This window comes from Cladophialophora carrionii (genome assembly GCF_000365165.1).
Source record: "Cladophialophora carrionii CBS 160.54 unplaced genomic scaffold supercont1.10, whole genome shotgun sequence".
In the NCBI taxonomy this organism is placed as follows: Eukaryota; Fungi; Ascomycota; class Eurotiomycetes; order Chaetothyriales; family Herpotrichiellaceae; genus Cladophialophora; species Cladophialophora carrionii.
Window position 1 is genome coordinate 290377 of NW_008481817.1, and position 27761 is coordinate 318137.

The 27761-nt window shown below is 53.4% G+C and overlaps 10 protein-coding genes across 10 annotated transcripts; 6 read left to right on the plus strand and 4 right to left on the minus strand.

Moving 5' to 3' along the window:
* Nucleotides 1-129: 129 nt before the first annotated feature.
* On the plus strand, nt 130-790 carry G647_09577 (uncharacterized protein; the record flags this gene model as incomplete). The annotated part of the gene is made up of 2 exons (XM_008725571.1): nt 130-475; nt 531-790. The coding sequence occupies 2 exons, from the start codon at nt 130-132 to the stop codon at nt 788-790; spliced, it is 606 nt and encodes a 201-aa protein (XP_008723793.1).
* Nucleotides 791-927: 137 nt separating this feature from the next.
* On the minus strand, nt 928-1602 carry G647_09578 (uncharacterized protein; the record flags this gene model as incomplete). Its single annotated transcript, XM_008725572.1, has 1 exon — nt 928-1602. One exon carries the CDS (start codon nt 1600-1602, stop codon nt 928-930), a length of 675 nt encoding a protein of 224 aa, XP_008723794.1.
* A 543-nt stretch (nt 1603-2145) lies between these two features.
* G647_09579 (uncharacterized protein) lies at nt 2146-3803 on the minus strand (the record flags this gene model as incomplete). Its single annotated transcript, XM_008725573.1, has 3 exons — nt 2146-2418; nt 2468-3587; nt 3640-3803. 3 exons carry the CDS (start codon nt 3801-3803, stop codon nt 2146-2148), a joined length of 1557 nt encoding a protein of 518 aa, XP_008723795.1.
* Nucleotides 3804-5074: 1271 nt separating this feature from the next.
* G647_09580 (T-complex protein 1, zeta subunit) lies at nt 5075-6747 on the plus strand (the record flags this gene model as incomplete). Its single annotated transcript, XM_008725574.1, has 2 exons — nt 5075-5081; nt 5129-6747. 2 exons carry the CDS (start codon nt 5075-5077, stop codon nt 6745-6747), a joined length of 1626 nt encoding a protein of 541 aa, XP_008723796.1.
* Nucleotides 6748-7339: 592 nt separating this feature from the next.
* On the plus strand, nt 7340-8852 carry G647_09581 (uncharacterized protein; the record flags this gene model as incomplete). The annotated part of the gene is made up of 6 exons (XM_008725575.1): nt 7340-7394; nt 7446-7526; nt 7577-7614; nt 7663-7753; nt 7806-8136; nt 8192-8852. The coding sequence occupies 6 exons, from the start codon at nt 7340-7342 to the stop codon at nt 8850-8852; spliced, it is 1257 nt and encodes a 418-aa protein (XP_008723797.1).
* Nucleotides 8853-11145: 2293 nt separating this feature from the next.
* G647_09582 (uncharacterized protein) lies at nt 11146-13209 on the plus strand (the record flags this gene model as incomplete). The annotated part of the gene is made up of 1 exon (XM_008725576.1): nt 11146-13209. The coding sequence occupies one exon, from the start codon at nt 11146-11148 to the stop codon at nt 13207-13209; it is 2064 nt and encodes a 687-aa protein (XP_008723798.1).
* A 4256-nt stretch (nt 13210-17465) lies between these two features.
* Nucleotides 17466-19487, plus strand: G647_09583 (uncharacterized protein; the record flags this gene model as incomplete). The annotated part of the gene is made up of 8 exons (XM_008725577.1): nt 17466-17605; nt 17733-18044; nt 18095-18216; nt 18271-18518; nt 18630-18708; nt 18767-18847; nt 18907-19183; nt 19250-19487. 8 exons carry the CDS (start codon nt 17466-17468, stop codon nt 19485-19487), a joined length of 1497 nt encoding a protein of 498 aa, XP_008723799.1.
* Nucleotides 19488-20688: 1201 nt separating this feature from the next.
* G647_09584 (uncharacterized protein) lies at nt 20689-22011 on the minus strand (the record flags this gene model as incomplete). Its single annotated transcript, XM_008725578.1, has 4 exons — nt 20689-20760; nt 21052-21151; nt 21302-21863; nt 21963-22011. 4 exons carry the CDS (start codon nt 22009-22011, stop codon nt 20689-20691), a joined length of 783 nt encoding a protein of 260 aa, XP_008723800.1.
* A 1103-nt stretch (nt 22012-23114) lies between these two features.
* G647_09585 (orotate phosphoribosyltransferase) lies at nt 23115-23852 on the minus strand (the record flags this gene model as incomplete). Its single annotated transcript, XM_008725579.1, has 1 exon — nt 23115-23852. The coding sequence occupies one exon, from the start codon at nt 23850-23852 to the stop codon at nt 23115-23117; it is 738 nt and encodes a 245-aa protein (XP_008723801.1).
* Nucleotides 23853-24839: 987 nt separating this feature from the next.
* On the plus strand, nt 24840-26777 carry G647_09586 (methylenetetrahydrofolate reductase; the record flags this gene model as incomplete). The annotated part of the gene is made up of 1 exon (XM_008725580.1): nt 24840-26777. The coding sequence occupies one exon, from the start codon at nt 24840-24842 to the stop codon at nt 26775-26777; it is 1938 nt and encodes a 645-aa protein (XP_008723802.1).
* Nucleotides 26778-27761: the final 984 nt, after the last annotated feature.

Sequence of the window (27761 nt, forward strand, 5' to 3'; positions counted from 1 at the left end):
ACGCGTCTCAATTAAGACGCGTTGCGCTTCGGTGGATCATCCATGCACCAAATGATGGTAATCAACTCCACCACGAGATTTCTCCGCAGCTTCTTCTAAAGCACCCGTTCTCGGCGGCGTTCATTCAGCATGGCGGACGACACACGGCAGGCCGATACTGGCCATAGAGAGGACCAGGATCAAGCAGATACGCGCTCAATTAGGCGACCGAAACCCAGACATGACTTTCCAAAGACTCAGGCTGGAAAGATGTGGGAGGTACTGGGCAATCCTGCAGAACCGGCAAATGCACTGCCCGGAGGAACATACAACTCAGCCGGCGGAAGGCCTGCAGACGTGACTTGGAAAGATGCTTTCAGCTTTAAGCATGAAGGGAATGGCTATGCGTGGTATCAGGCTCCATGCGCAAGAGATTCATTGTTGGTCGGCATGGGAGCAGGGGGGGCAGTGGGTGGTCTGAGATTCATTCTGAAAGGTGCTGTTCTTGTTCTCGGATATGGTTGCTGAACCCCTGAATTAACTAGTGACAGGCCTTTCCTCCATGTTGACGACCGCCAATTTCGCCGTTGCTGGCTTCGTTCTGTCAGCTTCCGGAATGTACTATTGGTGTGACCACAGGCGCAGAGAGGAAGCCCGAGGGATGGCCCTTGCTGTTCAGGGCATGAAGATGCTACATGAAAAGAAAGCTCGTGAAAAATCGGCTGCGGAAGAGGCTGCTCGAGCGGCGACAGCCGCGAAGGCCGAGGAGGAGGAGCGGAGGAGAAAGCAGCAATGGTATAAATTCTGGTGATGGCAAATGTGTCTTCCACATCGGTTACCTGCATGGCGAGGCGTCGAATGGATATGAGGATTGGAGCGGTGGGGCTTGGATCCTGGGCATGCATACTGCCTGGCTACTGATATAGCCTGGGGCATGAGGTGGCGGAGTTAACCATCTTCGAAGTGGACGCGAACGGCCTTCCGAGGGGAAGACTCCATGGATGGTGCTGCCTCGCCGTCGTCGAAAAGACGCTTTCTCCTCTCACTCCTTTGCTGTCTTGCTTCTCGAGCCTCTCGATTTTTCCACTCGGTGAGTTGTCGTTTCCGTTGCTGTGACCTCGTCCAAGCAATGGCCGCTGTAGGTTTGAAGCCGATCCCGTTGATGCCATAGCCATCGTCGTCGGGATCATTAGGATCATGGCCAGTTATCTCGGAGTCATGCCAAAACTCGTCTGATAGCCCGCTGCTAAGTGGAGGGGACTTTGAGCGAGGCGAGATTCCTGGCGACATTGATGGTGAGGGCTCACAGTCAGATGTGGCCATTGATAGACTTGTTGGTCCTCGCCCACTTGAGTGCGATGCGAGAGGGCCTAACTTCACAGTTCCTTCATGTGGATGTTTCGATATGGCGTCAATCCCATGAGCCGAGATGTTAATAGCATCTTGACTTTGCTTCTCTTGTTTGCCATGAATTTCCAAGTCGTCAAACTGTCTAGCGAATTTTGTTCTTGGACTCTCGGCATGGTCCTCTAGATCGCTGTCTCCAAGCAATCGAGGTGTCAGGACCTTTGTGTCGAGAGGCAAAGTATGACCTCGTTTCCTCTTCGGCGAGGTGGCGCTCATGTCTATGTGAATTGTGGGGTCTCCGATTACGCTGGAACGCAGAAGGTTTTACGGGGTGTGGTGTCAAGCCCGGGCAATGCTTTCCCACGATGGGGCAGACTGGGTAGGTTGCGCTGTAATATTTGAGAGGCCAAGTAGCGGGACAATAGTCGGCAAGGAAGAAAGAGCGTACTAGATGACAGCACTCTGAGGTGATACAGAAACTTCGGCCGAAGGACCGTTCCGCGATAGGAACCTCTCACTGTAGTGATCTCCTCGCGTCTCAGTCAAATTGGTCGTCCATCTGGAGGCTTATCTACGGCGTACAACCGTGGAGGCATAGCATTTCCCAAGCCACAAATGAAACAAGACGTAGTCTCCAGTGGACTCGCCAGCCCGATGTCTTCGTGCTCCATACACTTTTCGGTGGTGCTGGCTATGATCGACAGAGAAGATGAAGTCGACCGCGTCTTCGATAACAGGCAGGGAGCAATGGTCTCCAAGCAACAATGAAAAGTGACACCACCCCCAGCGCCGTGCATGAAATCATTGCCTAACATTCCATCATTCCTTGGACTTGGACTTCTTCTTTTTCTTCTCACTTCGCTCATCGTCGGGCTCACTTGCTTTTCGCTTCTTCTCCTTCTTTTCACTCTTGTCAGTATCTTCTGGCTTCGAAGAATGCTCCTTCTTTTCCTTCTTCTTCTCCTTCTTCTTCTCCTTCTCCTTCTTCTCCTGAGACCGCACCGACTTCGGCTCCACATCGAACATCTGAGTATCTGGCTGTTCGAGGCCATCGATGTCGATGTCAGCAAGGACTCTGTCCATGGCATCTTTCTATTCATACAGTCAGCAAGTAGCTAGATCAGCTGCCAAACAGACATACCATAGCGACCTCGTTTTTGGTGGGTTGTGCGCCGGATGAGTAGAACTCCAACCTCTCCTCCACTTGCTTCTTCAAAGCCTGACCGAAGACGGTGGACGGTGTTTCCGAGAAGTTGTCAATTCTTGAAGCGATCGAACACTTGTTGGCGAGGAATCGTGATATTCTTCCCTTGTTCTTCTGACCAGCTCTTCCAATAAATGATGAATGATAGAGGAGGCCATATTTCGGTGTGTTGCCTTTGGTCTTCAACGCTCTGAACAACGCTTTCTCGGCTCCAAGGATCTGAACGGTCGAGGCAGGATACTTTGACAGATTCGTCAGGCTGCCAGCATGAGAGATTAAGCGCGCGCCCACAATTTCCCCAATAAGAGCGGCAAGGTTTGGTGCAACCACGCCCATCTTAGAGACTAGGTAGCTGTGCAGAGTCTTCCGGTAGTTACCAAGGCTGACCACTCGTTCTGCAAATGTGGTGACATTCTCCATGTCCGAAACTGAGATTTCTTGCCCCATACTTGTCTTTGCTGCATCAATTATGTTCTTTGCGATCTCCTCGTCGTCATCCACGACTGCGGCGAGGTCGTGCAAGCTTTCAGCGGACAGTGTCCGCTTATCTTTGACAAACAGTGCGACTTTGGCATACTTGTGGTTCTCCGATACAATCTTGATGAGCTCAGGGAAATGCCACGAGTACCACTCACGGACTCGCATGGAAAATGTGTTGATGGCTTTGTCGAGTTGATCGAGGATTGCGATGGCTTGAATGATGTGGTTGTCATTCTTCTGTACGGAGAACTTGACTTTAGCTCGGGAGTATGCGTGGCCTAAGCCGAGCTGTGCAGTTCCGGTGTCGCCTTCGCGTAGTTGTTTCAGCAGTTTCTCGGAGTGTAATCTAAGCCCTCGGAGCATATCCTGTACGACTTCTGAAGTGTCGCCCGTTTGGCACTCTACGTTGGGGAAGACAGCCTTGATGCTGCCTGCAAGAATCTTGTCTGAGACTCCCAGTGTGACCTTGTTTTTCTTTCCAGCCTTTGGCAGATTGAGTTCGAGAAAGGACTTGAGATAGTCGGATGCGATGCCTTCAGATATGTCGTTGAGTTCGGAGAGGGCTTGCTTTCCGCTCCTAATGCATCGTTAACAGAGTGCTGGCGCATATCGGCGGGGTGCCAGCGTACTCGAATGGTAAGAAACTGACAAGGTCGACCATCTTGCCGAACCGAGCGAGATCCTGCACACTGTCTTGTACTTCCTTTAAGCGATTGCCGACAGTATCAGGCTGATGAGAGACCTTGAAGATAGAGTACCCCATTGGGCCTTCGTGTAGGAGGTACTCGGCCATGGCTCAAGTGTCGATTCGTGCGGAGTGGGAAAGATCGTGTGCTTGACAAGTGGCAGCTAGCTGCAACGTGCGCGCCGGCCGTGACAAGTCTAGGTTATGCGAATACCCAACCAGCAAAGAATACTGTACATATATGGTGACACGTTAAGGCCGCTGCAATACCTGGTGCGAAGCCGACGAAATTTTGGCTCAGAAGATTTCCTCCGCAGCTTCAAGATGTGCTTCGGGCGATCCCGTCACTGATTCGTTGAAAAGAACTTGGCAAGCTAACTTAGTTAGCTCTAGCTCGGTCTCAGTACGATTTGTAGCCCACAAGGCTACGAGGCTGGAAAGCAAGAGCCAGAGCAAGGGGACGAGGCTTGTTGGTTCGCGGCAGTGATCTTGAAGCGTGGGAGTTCGGCGGTAAAACATGATACGAAGAAACAGCCGGATTTTAGAGGAATCCTGTCAAGCCGTTCCACATCAACTTCTACCACTGTGTCGGCCCTCAATTTTCTTACGAGGTACCAGGTCTCGATCTCAGCACCTCTGGCTAGAGGTACATGCGCCACTGAGATGTATAAAGCTCCAAAATTCCATTCACCTGGCATTTAAGGCCTTCTGGAGTTACGCTTTCTACTAGTCAGCAGAAGAAATCCTTGCTCTTCGGATGGCAAAGCCATGTCGGGTCCTCGAAAGGACTTGGACGGATGCATTAGCAGCCCAATTGTCCACTACAGCACCGTCTGCCGCCTGTATGGAGTTGGTCGCTGAAGCAATGCGGTATCAAACGGATAAGTGGGAATGCTGCGCTGAAGTATCAGGCTTTGGCCAATACCAAGGAATTCCGTTCGAGCGCAAGCAGGATGCAGGGCAGCGGTTGTCGCTGCGCATTTGTATCGAAGGCCAGATTCCGTCGATAAGGCGGAGATGCCTGATTCCCTAGCCATCAACCAACTAGCTGTTTTGCCAGAAAGTAGGCTGAAAGAGAATAGAAGCTGTCAAATCCTGTGCCTCGAGAGGATCATTTTCCTGTAGAACTGGGCAACTTTGTCACGTTTGTGAAGCAAATTGGTGCAGAGCAAACAAAGAACTGACTGGCGAGAAGCTCAGCAGCCACGAGGAGGCAGTCATTTGAATCACCTCTGCCTAGTTCAAGAACGGTTAGCGCTTTTTGAGTGGGGCTTCGGGATACTTGCCTGGTGCAACAATGCACTTGGTGTATCCGCGACGCTCGTGCAAAATAATGTTACAACCCGTTCACGATCGCATATGCACTAAGTTCAACAAAGATGTCTGGTAGGTCTTTTGGTTCTCTTCGAAGCTCTCTCACTGATGATATGCAGCCGTACAACTCCTCAACCGAACAGCAGAGAGCAGACGAAGAGGCGAGGCGCTTCGAGTCAATATCAATGCTGGTGAGGGCCTGCAAGATGTACTCCGGTCGAATCTGGGCCCCTCGGGCACCATCAAGATGTTGGTGGACGGCTCTGGCCAAATCAAACTCACCAAAGACGGTGCAGTTCTCCTGAAAGAGATGTCAATCCAAAATCCCACTGCAACTCTCATCGCTAGAGCCGCTACGGCCCAAGACGACATCACAGGCGACGGCACTACCTCCGTGGTATTGATGATCGGAGAACTCCTCAAGCAGGCAGACAGATATATCCAAGAAGGATTGCACCCTCGAGTCATTACCGATGGCTACGAGATCGCGAAAACAGAGACACTCAAGTTTCTCGACAGCTTCAAGATCACCCGCGAAATTGACCGCGATCTCCTCCTCTCAATCGCGAAAACCTCGCTTTCCACCAAGATCAACGCCACCCTCGCCGCAAAACTCACCCCCTCAATAGTCGATGCCGTCCTTGCTATCCAAAGAAAACCACAGAAACCCGATCTTCACATGATTGAGATCATGAAACTACAACACAAACTTGCGTCGGACACAACCTTGATCCGGGGCTTAGTGTTAGATCACGGCGCCAGACATCCTGATATGCCTAAACGAGTCGAAAATGCCTACATCCTGACCCTAAATGTGTCTCTGGAGTACGAAAAGTCGGAAATCAACTCAGGGTTCTACTACAGCAGCGCCGAGCAACGAGATAAACTAGTCGCTTCGGAGAGACGGTTTGTGGATGAGAAATTGAAGAAGATTGTTGCACTAAAGAATGAAGTTTGCGGGTCAGACCCAAAGAAGTCGTTCGTGGTAATCAACCAGAAAGGCATCGATCCGCTGAGTCTAGACGTACTAGTGAAGAATGGCATACTTGCCCTGAGACGGGCCAAGAGGCGGAACATGGAGCGACTACAACTCATTTGTGGTGGTAAAGCACAGAACAGTGTGGATGATCTAGATCCTTCGGTCCTTGGCTGGGCAGGTCTGGTGTACGAGCAAACGCTGGGCGAGGAGAAGTACACCTTTGTCGAGGAAGTCAAGGATCCTAAATCCGTTACACTGTTGATCAAAGGCCCCAACCAACACAGCATCACCCAGATCACGGACGCAGTTCGAGACGGGCTGCGAAGTGTCTACAACGCCATTGTTGACGGCTGTGTCGTCCCTGGCGCTGGATCGTTCCAAATCGCTGCTGCGGCACATCTCAATTCCGAAGAGGTTCGAAAATCCGTCAAGGGCAAGGCCAAGTGGGGCGTTGCGGCCTTTGCAGATGCTCTACTCATTATCCCGAAGACCCTCGCTACAAATTCTGGCCATGACATTCAGGATGCTCTAGCTGCATTGCAAGATGAGCACGCGGAGGGCAACGTGGTCGGCTTAGACCTGGTGACGGGAGAGCCCATGGATCCCGTGCAAGAAGGCGTCTTCGACAGTTTCAGGGTGCTACGAAATAGCATCGCAAGCAGCCAGGGCATTGCAAGCAATCTGCTCCTATGCGATGAGCTGTTGAAGGCGAGACAGATGGGCAAGCAACAGGCGCCGGGAGGAATGGATGGAGAATAGTGCAATGATGCCGCATGCATAGAACCACAAACGGGAGGATCAAAGGTGATCAGCCCTCTTGCATCAGCCATGGCGTCTCGCGGCCACGAAAAGGAATGATATTCATGTACTGTCGTTGCGAATAGACGAGAAGCGGCCATTGCAGATGGAAACTGTTAATGAACCCGGGCGCGGCACTCCTCCGGTGCATATTCCCCTCTCCCCGCACATGCTGCCCTTTATCGAAAGCGCAGGGGTTGTCAGTCGACAGAGGGGTCCGAGTCTTTAGCTGCGGGCCGGCCGACCTATGGTGCGTTCCAAACTCGTGCGTACCTGGATCACTCAGCTGAATAGACACATTCTCATCTGCCTCCATCTGACGTTCAACGGGCTCCTTGCTGGAGAGGTTTCTGTCGTCAATCGCTTTGCCTCACTGTTTCGCCCACCGCCGCGGCGCCTCATCGTCCAGGCTTCGACCATTGTAGACGTCCCCTCTCCTGCCTTCGCGAATCGTCGGCCGGACCCAGCCTTGCTTACCTGAACTGCGCTACCTCAGCCAGACCACCATTCGACGACCAGGAGGGCTTGGAGGCGTCAAAGTCACACAGCCAATATGGCGACACCAGGCCAACAGAAGCCGCAGATCCAGCCGTGTCGATACAAGACTGGTGTGTCTTGATATCGGATCGCATGCCATGCATCTGCTGACATCTGGGCAGGGAAGACGCTCGGCGCTGGCTCATACTCGGTGGTCAAGGAATGCGTCCACATAGACACAGGGAGATACTATGCTGCAAAAGGTGGGCATCGGCATGGTGACAATGCGGTAGCCGTACTCACGCCATGGCAGTCATCAACAAGCGGCTGATGGCCGGCCGAGAGCATATGGTAGGCTCATAACATTCTGTCCGAGTCACATCTGACAAAAGCGGACAGGTTCGCAATGAAATCGCAGTGCTTAAACGAGTCTCGGTCGGACATCGTAATATCTTGACCCTCGTCGACTATTTCGAGACGATGAACAATTGTATGTTGTTACGCAGAAGGTGGGGTGAAGGTCTCCTCTAACAATGGTGCAGTGTATCTCGTAACAGACCTAGCATTGGGAGGAGAGCTCTTCGATCGCATCTGCAGGAAGGGCTCCTACTACGAATCTGACGCGGCCGACCTGATCCGCGCAACCTTGTCCGCAGTCGCCTACCTCCATGACCACGGGATCGTGCACAGAGATCTGAAGCCTGAGAACTTACTGTTCCGGACACCGGAAGACAATGCCGATCTTCTCATAGCAGACTTTGGACTGTCAAGGATCATGGATGAGGAGCAATTCCATGTTCTGACCACAACATGTGGTACGCCGGGCTATATGGCTCCAGAAATCTTCAAGAAGACGGGTCACGGCAAGCCAGTGTACGTTCGATCAACACATGTCTCGTGGCAATCTCCTGGCTGATCTCTATTTTAGCGACCTTTGGGCCATTGGCGTGATCACCTACTTCCTCCTCTGCGGTTACACCCCCTTCGACCGAGATTCCAATCTGGAGGAAATGCAGGCAATTCTCGCAGCGGACTACTCCTTCACACCACACGAGTATTGGCGCAACGTGTCTGAGACCGCCAAAGAGTTCATCCGGCGTTGCCTGACGGTCGATCCTCGAGCACGCATGACCGCACATCAAGCGCTCCAGCATCCTTGGATTAAGACGGATATGGACGAGACTTCGCCGGTCAAAGGTCCTGGCGATGGACAGGATCTCCTCCCGACGGTGAAGAAGAATTTCAATGCAAGAAGGACGTTGCACAAGGCAATCGACACAGTCCGAGCGATCAACAAGCTGCGGGAAGGGGGCGGGTTAATGGCCGGACACATGGACGGTGCTATGAGTGTGGATCCCAAGCCCAAAATTGAAGACGTGAATGGCAGTAAAGTGCTCAATGCACAGGGGCAAACAGTCCAGGGCGAAGAGGCAAGGGGCCCGCAGCAAGGTGACTCGGACGCCATGGAGATCGACTCCAGGGGTAACGGGCATGGGCAAACTGAGGAGCAGATTCGACGGCAGCAAGAGAAAATCCAAGAGACTGTAAGTGGTATGTGGGGAAACCGGCAGGCTGCCCGAGGTGTGTAGGATTCAGCCTTGCAGGCCACTGTCTGGGCATCTCCTGGAAATAAAGCTCTCCGGGATGGTCTCAACCTTGATGAAACACAAGAGGAGCCAACTTGCGGTACGGGCGTTGTTGGAGCAAAATAGCTCGTGTGTGGGTTCGGACAATGATATCTGTGGTCGCGAAATGTTTACGAGTTGATGCACGCTTTTCAGCGCCAGAGTCCATTGCAATCGACTTTCTAGCAACGAGCGGATGAAATAGATTGAAGACCTGCATTGAAACACCTGGCCTTCCCACGCACAATGTCCTTGTCAGCAACGTAGTTGTGATGACAGCCTGGGACCGGGGCCCTGATGGATCTTCCATAGATGTTCTTGCTAAAGCACAGCCGGGTCAGAGAGTAGCAATCGATGTCAGGCGGTGGGTGCGGCATGCTTACGGAGGGTGTATATGCAGGATGCTCGTATCGGAACAGAGAGTGAATCTATCACGTCTCTTAGGTCGTGATTATGGCATGTTGCATGTGCATATGGTGTGGAGAGCAGGGAGATCATCGCCCAAGACCGTTGGGATGATATCTCGCTAACGGTCGCCTCGATGTCGAAGCTGAATTTGGTATCCATACTAATGTGTTGCTCGAAGACATCGAAAGGCAGAATGAAATTCAGCACGATATTTGCGATACTCGTCTTTGTCCTGGGAACCCATCCCTTGCGCCTACTCTCGAAGGCGTGGAATGCAAGTTGTCGGGCGACTGAGACCTACTCGTAGGTGGCTGTTGCTTGCATAAAGTCATGACGAGACTCGTTGTTAGCAAACACCTCATGACTGTGAGCAATGCAGTCGGAATCACAACGGCGGCAACGGTGTTGCGCGACGCCTCGATCTATTGGCATCTCTCATTGCGAGCGACAGCTGCCAGAATCTCAAGAAGCTCTTGACTATGGCCTCCTGGGGACCCATCCTGTCGTCATTGACGGCTATATATCCCCCGTCGACATCTGCTTCCCGCACGCCTCTCACGAGTGACTCTCCTCTCCACTGGCAGGATGCCCAATGCACGGTTGCCCTCCTTCGCCTCTGTCTGCTGTACGACTCCTCTCCCGCGCAAATGCTTGAGTGCGGCGCTGCTTGCGCAGTCCAAGTCAATCTGACGTCTCACATGCGACCCACTAGCTGCTCGGTTATCGATGCTGAGGCAATTTCTCCCGCACTTGCGCCCGGCTTCCCAGATCCTGTCCAGTTGGACTCTGGCTACCTGTAGCTAGCGTTCGGCGGCTCACCAGGGGCCGCTAAAGCAAGAAGAGCGCCCGCATAAAGTCCCCCGGGCGCCGTTGCCCAGGTGTGTGGCCCTGCAACTGCCACTAACCAGCTTTCCAATCCTGCAACCTGTTTCAGATTTCACTCGCACCGGTGCACGCGAAACACCCACTGCATGCAAGAGAGGACCCCTCGAGTGGCAAGTCGAGGAACGGCTGCTAAAGACAGTCTTCTGCCAGGATCAAGAATAGCGTCCCGAACTACCTCGTACTCCCTACCCGTACCCGGCACTGGGGTACTCCGTACTTGTAACGGCTTTGGCCTTTCCTCAGTGGTGGTGGAAATGGATCCCCGTCCGGTCGCCTTGAACCCCTGAAATTACTCAGTGGCTGCAGCCGCCACGGGATCCAGGGTCTCCAGGCGTTAGCTACAAGCCTAGAAGTATCCGTCCAAGCATCGGATTCTCGTCTTGTGCAACAGGTTGCTGATCCGCTTGGAGCCGGATCGATTGAGCAAATCCAACAGCCAGCAAACACTTGCATTGATTGTCTTTCACATCCATCTCGAGGTCCTGGTGATCCGAACTCGTCACTCTGCCCAAGACCTACACATCGTGCCGCTAGATAAAGTTTGCCCTGCTGCAACGATCGGTACAGCCCCTCTACAAGACTGGACAACTCCGGTTCCGCCGCTCTCGAATCAGCGTGCGCGAGCACAACTCCTCACCCATCCCTGAACGTTTGATCATCAGGAACCACCAAAACTGGCGAGCGCAGGTGCCGCTGCCAGTGTCAAGCAGGACCAAGTGGCATCCCGCCGAGTGGCGCCCGCGGTTCAATACCGAATCTCGCGTAGCTCTCGTTGCACTTATTTGTAGGTAAGCCAGCACAGCGCGTCGGTCCTTTCACCCATGGTTCACGTATTGTTATCTATTCTAACACCTCCTGCTCTCGACCTCCAAAACTCTCCCCACCTTCCTAGTGATTCTACGCCCTCTGGCCCGGCGCCTGTTTCCTACGTCCAAACAAGATGCACACGCACTAACAGGCGAAGATGACGTCGCGAAAACGACCGGCGGAATCTCATCCTGATGGCGCTGCCCGGGCGGCCAGCAAATCGTATTTTGTCACCCCGCTGACGAAACCTCTGACCTCCGATAATCTCAGTCCGCCACCCAGTCCGTCCTCGACTTGCGGTTGCCAGAAGCTCGCCGGCATGGATCGACTCGTCGCTCTGTCGCCGACGCCGACTGTCGTCCTCGACCGAGACTATGAGATTATTCTCATGTCCTCGTCTTGGAGGCGGCTGGCCGATGTCGACCCCGAGCAACTCCGCGGCAAGAACTTTCTAGAAACCATCGCCGACTTGCTGCTGCCCACCGAACACCACAACATCCTGCAGATGATCCACGACGCCATCGCAACTCGTAAAGAACAGAAATCCGATCCCGTGCCGGGGATATCGACGCCCACTTATTGGCGCATCGAAGCTCTACCGATTTTTGACGGCGATGACCTCCTGTATGTGGTGCTGAAGTGCCAGGATGTCACCGAAGAGATCCAAAAGGCCAAAGAGCGATCCGCTCAACTCGCGTCCGCCGAGACCTTTCGGACCCTGGTCAGCACGCTCAGAGACTACGCCATGTTCATGCTGGATCCCAATGGCTGCATAGCGACCTGGAACACTGGCGCCATGCTTCTCAAGCAGTACAAAGAGGAAGAAATCATCGGCAAGCATTTTTCCACCTTCTACAGCGAAGAGGACCGAAAAGCGCGAAAGCCCGAGAAAGAACTCGAGGTGGCTCTCCGGGAAGGGAAGGTTGAGGACGAGGGCTGGCGCGTCAAGAAGGATGGCTCGAGGTTTTGGGCAAACGTCATTATATCGCCTGTCTACCGCGACGGCGTCTTGACAGGCTTCAGCAAAGTCACCCGGGATCTGACGGAACGAAAAGCCGGTGAAGCACGGCTGATTGCTGCTTACGAGGAAGCATCAAAGATGAAGTCGGACTTTTTGGCCAACATGAGTCACGAAATCCGGACGCCTATGCACGGCATGCTTTCCGCCCTGTCGCTCCTGATTGACACGGGCCTCACGGAAGAGCAGAAGGAACTGACGGATATCATTGACGAGTCGGGAGCCATCCTCTTGCAGGTCATCAACGACATCCTCGACTACTCCAAGCTGAGCTCCGGCTCCTTTTCCATCAACAAAGAGGTCATGAACATTTCTGACATAGTTGCCGCCGTACGCCGCTGTTTCAACATTGGTTCTACCGAAGGGTTGAGATTCGAAGTGGATCTGGACCCTCACCTGCCAGCCTTTGCTCAAGGAGACCCTCTCCGATACCGACAGATCCTGCAGAACCTGGTTTCAAACGCCGTCAAGTTTACAGACAAGGGTTACATCCGCGTCAAAGTAGCGGTCATTCGCGAGGACGAAGCCACGTTCGAATTGAAGACAGAAGTCATCGACTCAGGCATCGGAGTGAGTCAGGAAGCTGAGAACGTCCTATTTACTCCATTCACTCAGTTGGACAACTCCTCGACGAAGAAATTCAAGGGCACGGGACTCGGACTGTCCATCTGCAAGAGTCTGGCTGAGTTGATGGGCGGTAATGTCGGCTACTTGAAGAACCCCTTGCACCAGGGCAGCGTGTTCTTTTTCACGACTAAAGTTAATAAACTTGAAGTGACGCCAGTAAAACCGCTTGCGAAGTCCGCGCCTGATGTTGAACTCAGGAAACTGGCTCATACGAAGCATCTGTTGCTGGTCGAAGACAATGCCATCAACCAGACCATCATGGTTCGCCTATTGCGAAGTTTTGGGTTCGAGAAGGTGGATATCGCCGCCGATGGCGCGGAGGGCTTGAAGATGGTCACACAGAAACCGCTGGCTTACAGTCTGATCCTGATGGACATCTCCATGCCTGTGATGGATGGCGTCACCGCGACTAGGAAGATCCGTGCCGCAGGACATTCCATGCCCATCGTTGCCATGACCGCCAATGCCCTGAAAGGAGACGAAGAAGCATATCTGGCCGAAGGCATGAATGACTACATTGCGAAGCCTGTGGATCGAAGGTTGCTGATGGAGTCATTACTCAGGCTGCTGGGCTGAAATGTTGCTAATGAAACACTGATCAATCCCGGTCCTGGACAAGCATACCCCCGCATCCACGAAAGAGGATGAAAATTCAGCACAATACTTGTCTCCCAGTCACCTACACGCACACCGAGAACGAACCTTGTTACAGTTCGAATCAAGCACCAGCGGAAGAAAGAGAACCGTGATCTTGAGCAAAAGGACGTCCGGAATTTGCGGCGTCGTGAGACAGCACTGGGCGGAGAATGTCTCTCGGGATTTCGACCGCCAGGGATGTTGGGAGAATCAGCGACAAGTCAGTAAAGCGAATCAGCAACTCTAACCCGAGATCGAAACGCTGTGGAGGTGACTCGCGCAGTGTTGCAACTTCAGGACAAGAGAACCTCCGACAATCATATGTGATACGGCATGCCCATCCAATGATCCGCCTGGTGCTAGTTCTCAACACCGAGAGCACGACTTGGGATTGATATGAAGAATTGCAGCGCGCAACCGACAGAACGCGATGCACTATATGCGGTGGTAGAGCCGCCTTTCTTATCGGGCTCAAGAAGGAGACATCTCATGCGAGCACCAGGGTCACTCAAACCGAATTTTGTCTGGCTTCGCACGAAAGGCTCAGAAGGTCAATCGGTCAATCTTTCCGAGGGCAGCCACCTCCGAAAGCCCGCAACCTCCAAGTCGAGGCTGTATGGGATTTGGCCCCTTTGACACATTATTCTGGTTGGTGAGCATCATCAACACCGGACGGCATCTTCCTTCGCCCAATTTAGCGTCTGCAACGAGAAGATGCCAAGGCACGAATCGTGCGATGCGAGCGGCCCTCTTACGTTTCATCTCTGCGACTGGTGGGTGACTAGGTTGTGTCGACTCCATACTCCGTACACGCTCCGGTAATACGGAGATGGCCTTCCTGGTCTATGCCGAAGCCGATGGGACCCGATCCACCGCGTTTGATGGGGGCCCTTATTGGCTGGCCCTTCAAAACGCAATGATTGATAAGAAAGCGGAGCAAACTCTCCACTTTGAAAGACGAATGTTCACGCACACGGTGACTACAGTACCGACAAGCATTTAGAAATGGATCAATAATGATATGGAATTACACAAGAGAATACAATTCAGTCGCAGCCCTGCGACAATACGGGCCGGTAACGCATCTCCCTTCATGACTACGTTTGTGAAGAACGCGCATGCTAGGCAGTCCAAGCCCTGCCGGACTGCTTATCCAAGCAAGCTCAAGCACCGGTGGCACTCTTGGGACGTTTCTAGCGTGTGAGGGCAGTTCTCTCAATGCTCAATCGGCCATTGTCACCCCTCGCGTACTCTCCTTTCTTATGGCACGACGGTTAGCACTAGGATCTTGCGCACCCAAGACTTCCAGTGTTTCCTTCTGCTTCGTTGGTAGCCGTCCTGACTTACTCCGCTAACCGTTGTCACGGCGCGGTTCCACATAAGGAATCGCCCCTCGCTTGCACTATAGTCAATCGTCCGCCGACCGACCGAAGCAGTTTCTGTTTCTCAGCCTACCCTTCTCTTCTGGGCCCCACTCTCAGAGGGAGAAGGAGTTCCAGGTCGCCGACAGTCGAGTTCACACCGTCAGCAAAGTTAAACCAAAGTGTCATGCTCCTCCTCCTCCCGACAATGCTGCGTTGACTTCGAAGAGCCGACCACCGAAGAGGACCGCCAGACAATCGTTTGAAGAAGTCCCACCGGACGATCTTGTGTCCGTGAAGCCATCCAGCTAGAGGTTTCTGGTCGTTGGTCCTAATTCCCCAGGGCTGAAGGGAACTGTTAGGCCCTGGACACCTGACCTCCTTCCGTTCTGTTGCTCAAGGCCGGCCTGATCCCTTCGACACCTCGGGGACTGGGCTGCCACCTTCCATACACATGGGGGTCTCTTGAGCAGATCCCTTCGTTGGGGTCATATCAACTCGGCATCACAAGGGGTGGCAGACACTCAGAGCTTCGTCAGCCCAGGCTTTCTCAAACAACACAAATTGAAGATACTGATCCTTCTGTGCAACAGCATGCTTCCACAACGTGTGGCGCAGCGTGCGCTGTTCAGTCCGGCAGAGTGAAACCAAACATGCAATTACGCGGAGACAAGTCATTAGGGAGCATGCAGTTAGGCTCGGCGCATATATCGCCAACACCGCCAGGCATAGCTTGCGGGTCCATCATTCAGGCGCTCCTGCTCGGACCTGTTGACATAAGCAGGGACTACTATGAGCGGAAGTCTCTAGCAGCCGTCTCAGATGCATTGAGAGGTCACACGGGACCACTTTCTGACGGTGTTCTCTTGTCCCTATTCCTTGTCATTTTCCCCGGCGGGAGACTGCCATGACTACGTATGCAAATACCCTGCATCTCCGCTGGCGGCGGCGCAATGTCTGCAGCATTATGCCAACGTGGACGCGACATCAGGCAGGATACAGCGCGCTCGGAGAACAAGCCGTCCACTCGGTGTCCGCGGCAGTGTGGACGGGATGTCCCAACATGAACGTGTGCACGGCGTATCCTGTAGGTTGACTCGGCCCAAGGGGCATCAACTAAGGATCCGTTGCTGACCTTTGCTCAGTGCTCACACGTTCGTCCTCTGCCTGCTTGGGGTACGTCCCATCTGGGGGTGGCCGACGTCTCTGCGGTACTTTCTCGACGTACTCAATGACCTGGTCCTCGGTGCCCATGTCTTCCAGCTATCCCTCATGATGGGCCGAGGGTTCTCCTGCCTGGAACACTGTGAGCTTCTCCGGATGATGATGTGTGCAGACAACGTCCACATCCTTCGCAATATTGGGAGGACTCTTTTGAGAACGCTTCATCCGAGTGGACAGGATCTGCCATCCTCAGTCAGACATATGCGGTGAGGGCTGCTCGGAATAGTCGGGTCTCGGCGCGTACCCATCAGTGGGAGCTTGTACCGACTTTGACTGAAGGGCCAACTCCGACACTGACTGACCCTGCAGGCGAGCAAGGGTGCTTAGAGCGACTTACGACGGCCATCTCCGAGTCCGCAACAATACTATTCTGCCACTGAGGATGCACGCAACGTCAAGCCATACGAAAGCCGAAGCCTGCCCTGGCCAGCGCGCACAGTAGACTCCATTGCAGAGTTTTTAACGACCACGCGCAAGACCTACTGGAATTGCACCGCTGTGAAGTGATGGAGATGCACCTTGGAAATTTCCCAAGGCACACCCTTAACTTCAAGCGCCTCCAGTGCTGAGTGTGCGTCTCTCATGCGCCAGCTTCCCCATGTGTGGCTTACGATGGCGTACTCGGCGGACTTCGTTCCAATGAAACTGGTGCCTGGATACCACTGGTGCAATGTCATCGTAGGGACGTGCTGCTGTCTCCGGGGCTATCTACGCCGCTTGTCGAAGGTGGCGTCTTCGGGATCGTTCTGGATATGTATTCACACATGGCCTTGGGTGCCGGTCTCATGGTTTATTCGCACGGGCTCAAAACCTGTTGCTTGATCAGCCACTGCAGCGCTTTATCACTTCGGAGAGATACAAGAGGCTCATGGACGAGATCCCTCGCTATTAACGAACGTCCACGTGTTAAGGTTGCGAGGCGCTTATGCGGCTGTGGCCCACCGTAGAAACCCGCGGCTGCCACGGTCGAGCATTAGCGCGGGCAAGTGCCAACGGTCACCACGTCCTGACTTGATTGTCATTCTGACACTGCTCACTCTTGTGCAAATACCTATCGAGCTCCGACATTGTAGCAGATGGGTTCACATATGCCTTGGATAGACGCAAAGCACCACACGTTTCATACCAGCAAGCCTATCACTGCTCATACTCCCGTCATAACCGATGCCATTGCCGTGGTACCTGTTTCTGACGGACCAGCCGAATGTCAGAAATTGAATTGACAATGTCAGAAAGTTTACGGAGCCACACCCAGTCCCTACTCGAGGCTCTGGACGCTCATGTGTTCGGCTAGACTCTTGTTTTAGACTCCGCCGCCCATGCTGAAGCCACGATAGACCGACCCAGACCAGCGGAACCTTGACAATGCTCTCTCCACACCCAACCCCGTGGAGCAAGACGAGAGCCGAGCTGTCAGAGTCCGGGGTAATGCTCTGCTTCTCGTATGCTCCTACAGCGGTAACGTGGCTGCGTCCGAGTCCAGGCGGAGAACTCGACATACCACAGACTATAAAGAAGACGAACGTGCTGCTGGAGCGGCTGAACTTCTGAGATACTCGACTCAAGCTCAAGCACTCTGGTCGGAAGATACACCACATCGTCCTGTCCGACATGGCTAAATTGACTTGGTTCAATATCGCCATCTGCCTGGTCGTCTCTTGGGGAGGATTTGCCTATGGCTTTGGCTTCGCCATCTTTGTCACCAGCATCGGACAGCCCAGCTTTTACAAGTACTTCGATCTCGATCGTGAGTAAAGTCTTCCTTCCACGTCGATTCCCGTGTACTGACCGTCTGGCAGCAACGAGCGACTACACTGCGAAGCAAGTCACGCCCCTTACCCACATCTCGACATGGACAAGAGCCTAATACTTCTGCAGCATCCTCGGAGCGATCAATGCACTTTTCAATTTCGGGTTGGCTGTCGGTGCTCTGGCACAGGGCTGGCTGGTTGACGTGGTCGGAAGGAAGAGAGCCTTCTATATTGCAGCCGTATCCTCCCTCGTGGGAGCCGCTCTGATCACCGGTTCGACAGTGATCGGTATGCTCATCACAGTTCGTCTGCTGCATGGCTTTGGTCTGGGAATGCTCATCTGTCTTGTGCCACTTTACTTGACGGAGGTTGCGCCACCGCGCCACCGCGGTTCGCTCAGTGGGCTGACAACATTGAGCTTCGGCATGGGATATGTCACGTACGTGCCGTCAGCGCGCATCACACACCAGACACACTGACACGTCCCAGTTGTGCATGGCTCTCCATTGGCACCTATTATGCAAAAGAATTCAACATTCAGGTCCGTGTGCCGCTGGCACTTGCTATGGTCGGACCGCTCGCCCTCCTCGCCGGGCTACCTTTTATTCCTGGTGGGTTTCACTCGCACCGGCCCATCGGTTGAGCGCAGCTGACTTATCTGCTAGAGTCCCCTCGATACCTATGCCTGAAGAACAGACCCAGTGAGGCCTGGGCAGTGCTCCGCAGGATCCATCACGATCCGGACGACGAGGCTGACTCCGCAGCCCATGCCGAGTTTGTGCAAATCAAGAGACAGGTCGAGTTCGAGAAGGAGCAAAAGGCCGGATACATTGAAATGTTCAGGAAGCCCTCCTGGCGGAAGAGGAGCTTGCTCGCCATCTTTATTCAGTCAGTTCTTTCCGGAAACGACGTGGTGATATTGGAAATTTGGCTGACCCTGACTTCTTACCAGGTTCGCGGCTCAATCTACCGGCGTACGTCTTTTGTGTGAGCACCTCACAGCTTGCAGCTGACGATCAAGTAGATCCTAGGCATTGCGAATTTCCTTGTCCTGATCTTCGGGAGCTTGGGAATGACGGGCGTCATGCCCCTGCTGCTCTATGGTCCGTCCTTGCCTCGCTCCGGTCTGCGACGAACATGTAACCTGACACTTCTGCACAGCGCTGTACTCCACAATTGGCACGATCTTCGTCGCGATTGCCATCTTCACAGTCGATAGAGTTGGACGGAGAACCATGTTCCGTGAGTACCGCTGCGCCCACTTCCATCCACGACCTCTAACGATATCTAACGGTGTACAGTCGTCGGTTTCCCTGCCATGGCCGTCTGTCTGCTTCTCGAAGGTGTCCTCCAATCGCGGTACCTCGGCACCGACCACAAAGCCGGACTAGCAGGCTGTGTGGCGGTCATCTACGTGTATATCGTCGTGTTCCAGTGCGTGGATGGCCCTGCCTTCATCTGGATGTCTGAAATCTTCCCGACCAACATCCGAGGCCGGGGTATTGGACTGGGCTTCTTCTCCTACTTTGTCGGTGCCATCACCTACACCACTCCATCGGCGCTGGCATTCAAGAACATGTAAGTTTGAGTTCTCTCCTCGATGGGAGGAAACGAACTTGGCTAACCCGGGCTTTGTCTGAAAAGTAAATACAACATGTACTTTCTGTACATGGGACTATGCATCATCTCCACCATCATCGTGTACTTCTACATCCCCGAGACGAAGCGCATTCCCGTCGAGGAGATCGGCGCCCTCTTCGGTGACGAGGTTGTCGTGCACTTGACCGAGGATGGTCATGGCATTATCGAGGAGCAAATGGAAATCAAGCTGGCGGGTGAGGATGTCCGTGTAGCCGAGGTGCATCACGCCGAAAAGGCTTGAACATCCTTGAGGAAGGAAGTGAGGGAGTCTATGGCTGGTCGAAGCTTAGATGGGTGTCGCAAGCAATAGCGATGCAGCTGCTGGATGGGCTTCTAATAGCAGGTGAGAGTTCAATGGTGAATTCAGGTGAATTCAGTCGGGCTTAGTACATGATAGCAAGATCAACTTTGAATCTTGTGGATCCGTCTGCTTTGTCCCCTTCTTGAACAGCCATGGCGAATTCGACATCCGCGGGCAAAAGTCATCGACGGATCGATCAGATAGTGAGTGAGTAGCGAATGTCAACCCGGCCAAGATGCCAGAATTGATGGACGCTTGAACCCACACGCCTTCGGATTCGGGGAAATTCCAGCTCTCGACGTCCTAAGGCATTGCGGATGATCAGTATGCCATTCTCAACACTCTCTTGGTGAGGAAGACGACGGCTGACCGGCTGACCGGGCTGACCGAGGTCGTCGGTGTCTGGAACCTGTCACGGGCACCGACGCAGTTGGCATTGGGGTTGATGATTCGTAGTTTCGTCTTGCTCTTGCTCTTCCTCCTTAGTGGGCGTACAGCCGGGCAAGAAAACGGCTGCTGGGGACCGGGACTGTGACAAGCACCTCCATGCGGCAAATGTCGCTATTTGCTACTGGTGTTTTGCTGGCATGGCTACTCGTACGACCGGACCAGACCGGGATACAACAGGGCAAAAGAAGGTCCCAGGGGAAGGGAAGGGGGAGGGAAGGGAAGCCAAAACGCAGGGGCTTTGGAGACAAAATCCTGTAGTGGTTGTGCCGTGCGTGGGAAAGACGTACCTGTACCGGCTTCAGAAGACAATGGTCGTCGTCTCACAAGATGTAGTGGAAGGATGAGTGGATGAATGAAGGAAGGAAGGGAGGGAGGGGGGAAGGGAGGGAGGAAGGGGCAATCTTTGCTTTGCTCCCCACGACCATAGGAGAGTTGAAGCGTCGTCGTGAAAACTGACAACGCAACTAAGCGACGATATTATCAACGTCACTATGATCCAGCGACGTGCCGGGTGAGAGTGAGAGTGAGGGATACCGAGGAAACTGGGCGCATGTACAGTACCATTGGCCCTGTCTTTCCTCGTTGCCGTCTCGCAATGTGCCCAGCATGCAGCCAGGGACATCTAGATCCAAGAAGCCCTTTCACGACCCCACGGTCACGAAACGACCAGAAGCCAGACCAATACTGTCACTCACCAGGCCCATTCCGTCCCATCGTAGACCATGAATTTCCCAGCCGTTGCATCCATTGTCGCGTTGTCGATCTGTGATGAACGTATCGTTAGCGGCAGCGTCAGTAGAGAGCAGCAAAACCACCTCGGAGAAAGGACTTGTAGAAGACCGATAATGGACAGGAAAAACCAGGCCTTCTTCTATTCTCCCCCCAGCCGACTCCCCACTCCTCCGATCCTGTGCTTATTGAAAGGGGTAATGATGGAGCGGTGACTCGAGGCAAGAATGGGGTGCGTGGGATAGTAGGACAGATACAGGCATGAAGATAGACATAGCCATAACCATGGCCATTGCCATAAATGCGAACATAGACAAGTACGTACCACGTCAACCATCCCGGGAATACTCTCTTCCAGCATAATCTGCGCCTTCTCCAGGCCAAATTCCCTGGCGCCGGCGTTGCCCATTTCAGTCTGGACCCAGCTGGTGGGATGAATAGAGAATGTCAGTCATGGACCCGGAAAATGACTATACCTGGTACATGCGGACATGCGGACATCCCATAGATGTGACACATTTCCTGGAGGCAAAGAGAGGGAAAACAAAGCAAAGAGTACGTCGAGGAGAACTCACCCTGGATGCATCGCGAAGCTACACAAGCCCAAATCCTTGTTCTCGAGGTGAATCTTCACGGTAATCCAGTTCAAGGCGGCCTTGCTGGGCCCATACGCGGCGTTCGGGACTGGGATGCGGTCCTGGGCCCCAATCGAACCGGCACGCGAGCTCATGGTAATGAATTTGGGCGTCCTGGCGCTCGTACTTGTAGCGGCGGCGCGGAGTAACAACGGCCTCACAGCGCGGAACAACACCACAACGCCGACGACATTGACGGTAAAGTGCTCTAGCATGGACTTGGGGCTGGCCTCGTGGACGACGGGGTATGCGTTCGCCATGCCCGCATTGGCGATCACGACGTCCAGGGCCGTGATGCCGTGTGTGTGCTCTAAGGTGGCGATGGCATCGTCCGCGTCCGTTGGGGAGGTGCTTTCGATCTTGACGACGATGAGACGGCTGGTCGATGAGCGAGGGAGCGTCGCGAGATTTTTGCTACTCGAAGAGGATGGGTCGCGAACAGCGGCTATGACGGTGCTGTGCGGACGGGTGAGGTATGCTTCGACCAGGGCGATCCCTAGGCCTGCAAGAAGGGGTGGTTAGTCGGCCGGACAATGAGGACCTGATGGTCGTGTGGAATAATCCGGATGATGTACACGGGTCTTTGAGGACCGCAGCTTACCTCGATTGGCACCTGTGATCAGGTATGTTGTTGAGGTCGTCACTTTCATGGCTGAGTCTGGGCCGTGGTAGAGGCTCTCAGGACGGAGGGCTCCTGTGTTGTGGGACAGAGGACGGTCTTCCCGAACAGAGTGACTTCGGAGTGAACTGGATTGACTGAGCTGGTGCCATCTTCGTCTCTCCTCTCGTCCTCGGACTTCATATACGAACAGTGGTGGTGCTCTTGTGGAGCAGACCAGCATGTATCCGTGTTGACGGATTAGTAACTCAACGGAACGTATACGGACACGCGACTTAGCACGTATTTCGTACCACACGCACTTTAATTAAACTTTATGGGTATATATTTTATATAGGGACTAGGGCTAAAATATATTATTTTATACCTTACTCTTATTTTTATATAGACCTCGCTATTACTAACCTCGCTATCACTAACCTCGCTATCGCTATTTAGTATAGTATATAAATTTGTATAGTAGGGACCGCTAAAATTATGTACTAATATACTACACGAGGAGGGAATATTTACCGAATAATTGAAGTACGTGCGGTACGAAATACGTGCCAAGTCGCGTGTCCGTATACGTTCCGGTAATTCAACATGCCTCTGATGTTACAGAACCTTGCTGCCTGTATGTATTGCTCCGTGAAGGTTCGTCCGGCCGATGATGGCCGCCAGGACTCGCACAGGTGTCAGAAGTCGACATCCTTCGGGGTGTGGTGGAGTGGTGACCGTCAGAAAGTCAGAAAGTAGCATTGTCAGTGTCGGTTGTCGATGTTAACAGCCTGGAGCTTGGTCAGCGATTCGGTGCCTCACCAGGCACCTCTCTTCCAGCACTCGATTTCGAGGACTTATTGCGTGCGCCGTTTCTTCTACAGCATAACGCAAGGCACCAAGAGGAGACTTTTCGTCCGTCTGAAGGTCCGGAGACTTGAGGGGGAACTTTGTCCGAAGAGACGAATGTAAGTCAGGCAGAAAGGCAGAAATGCTGGAGTTGGCTTTACCATCAGTCATAGTGGCCGTGCCAAACTCATTCTATCGTCGCTGCTGTCTATTTCGTGAACACCTGGGGTGTATCTGGGTATCTTTCGCTCGAATCTAACCTATCCATGCCTGAACAATGCTTGGACTCCTGCCTGTGGGCGTAGTTCAATCGGTGCTGCCGTACTTCTCCCGGTATGCCCTCATCAGTTCCAGCTGTTCAGGACCCGCTCCCTCGATTTTACCTGTCTCAATGCCCTCCAAGAGGTCTTCGAACTTGAGAACAGCCCTGACAGGCACTCCCAACTCATCCTCAGCAACCTTCATAGCACTTCGCGGCTCAGTATCCGATACCCGTTCTTGCCTGGTGAGCAGCAGGACGACGCCAACCACAGTACCTCCTTGCGCTTTGATTATTGAGACTGCTTCCCGCAACGCGGTACCGGCAGTCATCACGTCATCAAGAATGACAATCCTCTTGCCCTTGAGAGGCGCCCCAACGATAATGCCTCCTTCACCATGATCTTTTGCTTCCTTCCGGTTGAAAGCGTAGGAGACGCTCTCGAAGCGGTGGCCGCTGAACTCGAGCTCCCGAGCAACAATTGCGGCCAAAGGAATCCCCTTGTATGCGGGCCCAAAGATGATATCGAAGTGAGGTGACAGGGAGCCGTCTGCGTCACTACCTGCCTCCTCGGTTCCAAGTGGCAGTGAGAACGGAGGAGAGGTCAGCACAGCTGCAAAGCCACGGGCAAGCGCACCCAGAAGTGACGCGGTATGTAGCAGAGTGGACGTGAAGAAATACGGCGATACGCGTCCAGATTTCAGCGTGTATGTGCCGAACGAAAGGACTTTGGCCTTGAGGAGGAGCGGAAGGAGAGTGTCTTTGTAGGACGTCGTCGCCGCCATGTTCGAGGTGCTTTGAGAGATTGAGCTCGACGCGCACAAAATTCTGGAGTTGCCCGCAGTCGATTTGAGCAACGCAGCAAAAACGAGCGAAAACCGCCCAACGCTCACGTGCGACTCACCCCCACCTTGCCGCTCTGGAGTATCTCCCTTGCGTTGTTTTTTTCTGGATAGACACTGATGAGGAGCAACAGGAGTGTCTGAATGATATGCGCGCTCGTATGCTATGGTGAGGTGGCTTGGATCATCGACTACACGGCATGCTCAAGCTACTCGTCCTGGCCCGGTGTCTGCGAATCTGTTAAACAAGAACTTTAGGTACCAAAGCTTGCCCCAGGCAGCCCCATCATATCAGATAGGCGAGCACAGACGTGATGGCGGAAAGCGAGAGCCAGCGAAATCGGCGCGCACCGTGATTTGCTTCCTGTCGCCCGAACAATTCATAGGGGATTCCACCGCACAGCTGCAGGTTCTACTCGTCCTCGCAAGCCAATGCAATAATGAATGTGATTGGAACGGTGCCTGCCAAGAACGAGTCACAGCCACACGCATCACTCTGAACGAGCATCCGCGCGTGGGATGGTGAGAGAAATGGCGGGGGTCGGATGAGAAAAATGTCATAGTCATTGACCGCCTGTCAATAGTATTACTGTCCTCGTACCTTCGCTTTGGCTTTGTCAACATTCTTACTCCGTACACACCTCACCTCTGCCTGAGATACACCCTACTCCCTAACGTCCAGCACCCAATGCCGCGAGAACTGGCTGACAGGTGGGCTCGCAACCGTTACTTCGGTTGAGCTGTTTCTAGTCAAGAGGAGGACCTTGTTGTAAACCGGGAGTTACACAGCCAACGGCGGCGGAATCGAGACCAAATCGTCCTGTTCGACATACACCTCGGGTCTTCGTGGTTCTTCATCTTTCGCTTGCGCACACTGGCACTTTCTTTACCCTTCAACACTCGTTCGGTCTTCACGTCCACCTCGCCGAGATGCATATCTCCAAAAAGCTCGCACAGGCGCACCAGAGCAACAAGCCTACCTTTTCCTTTGAATTCTTTCCTCCCAAAACAGCCCAAGGCGTTCAGAACCTCTACGACCGCATGGACCGCATGCATGATTTGGGCCCGGCGTTTATTGACATTACTTGGGGCGCAGGCGGACGCCACTCTCAGTTGACGTGTGAAATGGTCAACGCGGCCCAAAGTCACTATGGGCTTGAAACCTGCATGCACTTGACATGCACGGATATGGAGCGAACTCAGGTTGACGACGCCCTACGCCGGGCATACAAGGCCGGCTGCACAAATATACTGGCGCTCCGGGGAGATCCGCCCCGAGATCAAGAAAAATGGGAAGTAAAGGAGGGCGGGTTTCGATATGCAAGGGACCTCGTCAAATACATCAGGACAAAATACGGCGACCACTTTGACATTGGCGTCGCCGGTTACCCTGAGGGCTGCGACGACCACCGGGATGTGGACGTCCTCATCGACCATCTGAAGGAGAAGATCGATGCCGGAGCGACGTTCGTAGTCACCCAGATGTTCTACGACGTAGACATATTCCTAGACTGGGTAAAGAAATGCCGCGATCGAGGTATTCACGTCCCGATCATTCCTGGTATCATGCCAATCCATACTCACGCCGCCTTTGTGAGGCGAGCCAACTGGACGAAATGTCATGTTCCCGAAGACTGGTACAAAGCACTGGAGCCGGTCAAAAACGACGATGCCGCGGTTCGAGCAGTCGGGAAAGAGCTGGTGGCTGAGATGTGTCGGAAAATCCTGGACGCAGGGGTTCTGCACCTTCATTTTTACACCATGAACCTTGCTCAAGCAACTCGCATGGTTCTCGAAGACTTGTCTATCACCCCTTCAACATCTGGTTTGGCTCTGGAGAAACCTCTGCCCTGGCGCAAGTCGCTTGGTCTCAACCGAAGAGACGAGACGGTCCGACCAATCTTCTGGAGGAACCGCAACGCCTCGTACATTACAAGAACGGCCGACTGGGACGAATTTCCCAACGGGCGCTGGGGTGACAGCAGATCTCCCGCCTTTGGCGAATTGGATGCTTACGGCATCGGCTTGAAAGGCACAAACGAGGCCAACATCAAGTTGTGGGGAAAGCCCAAGTCTCTGCGCGAGGTCACGTCCATGTTCGTCCGCTATCTACAGGGCGACCTCGACCGGTTACCGTGGAGCGAAGGCGCCATCTCCACAGAGGCCGAGTCCATCAAAGACGACCTGTTGAGCCTGAACAAGCGCGGGTTTCTCACCATTAATTCCCAGCCAGCAATTGATGGCGCTTCTTCTACGCATCCAGTCCATGGCTGGGGACCCGCTGGCGGGTGGGTGTACCAGAAAGCATATCTTGAGCTGCTTGTCTTCCCCTCCATGTTCCAGAAAGTCATCGACAGACTCGACGCCAACAAAAACCTCACTTACTATGCCGTGAACCAAAAAGGAGAGCTGCTCACCAACACCAAGGATGAAGGCCCGAACGCCGTCACGTGGGGTATCTTCCCAAACCGAGAAATCGTCCAGCCAACAATCGTGGAAACAGTGTCTTTCTTGGCCTGGAAGGACGAAGCCTTCCGCCTCGGTCAAGATTGGTCGAAATGCTATCCAGCCGGCTCGGGCAGCAGGAAGCTGATCGAGACCATCATGGGCGAATGCTATCTTGTCAACATTGTCAACAACGACTTCCATCAGACCCATGAGATTTTCAAGGTGTTTGATGGACTTGAGGTTAGGGACCTCGACTTGGTCTTCGAAGGCACCGACGCAAGCGATCACACAAATGGGACCGACAGTACCAGAGAAGTGCTGAACGGTGACGCCCCAGTTGCAGAGGTGGAAAAGAGCATTGCGAACGGGGAAGAACGCAAGGTGCCATTCCCGACAAACGGGGTTGCACTCAAGAACTGAGCGCTGAGTGGTTCTCGAGCATTTCTTTGCTGACCGCAGTTGTCAGTTCGATGCAAGCAAGATCAACTCTTGCACGTCTCAATTCGTAATAGCTCGTCAGGATGGATGGGAATGGGAGTTTTCGGGGGTGGTTTCTGGTTTTACCTTACCTCTTGGTGAACCTGGGATGTGAATTCCTAAGGGGTTGGACGAAAACAATCAAAAAAGTATCTAATTCAACATGATACCCCAAGGCAAGGCATGAAGCGCAAGTGCTCAATTCAACATTATGATACCCCGGCATCGAGGAGAGGAGCTAATGACGAAATGAAATGATTCACGACCCAAAAAATATGTTTGGACGCAGTCTGGCTGGCGGAAGCATCCCATCAGTGGTGGTATTCGCGCTGGCAAAAAGCACATGAGTACTTTTCAACATGGCTCAATATGCGTCGGTCTACATGCACGGAGTATATCGGTATTTGTGTCGGTAGACAAGCCGAATCCAAAGAGGTTGATTTGACAGCCTGCTCTGCTCGCGAAACAGTTCCTGCTTTGACTACGTAGTACTGTGCGTGGCCTTCAGAAGCGAGTGATAGTGACCTTGCCCGCGTTTCACTCCCCTCCGTGTGCGTCTCATTGCCGTCTCAACTCGCCGTCACGACATCCGACACAAATCCTGGCAAAAGATACAACGTACAAGCCTCGTAACCCAGTCGGGGAGGGTGCTTACGTAGATATGTACTTGGGTAACTACGCGTGGCGGTGTGATAAGAACTGTCGCCTGTGAGCCTTGTACGTCAGCCCAGTGATGAAGGACCAGCAGGGACAGCTACAGTACTGTAGCTCCTGGACGAGCGAAACGGGCGTACGGAGGACGTACTGTACCTAGGTACATAGGTAAGTAGGTATGCACAACGTATTGTCATGGACGTATACTGTAGATAGGGAGAGGAAGAGGAAGAGGAAGAGGAAGAGGAAGAGGAAGAGGAAGAGGAAGAGGAA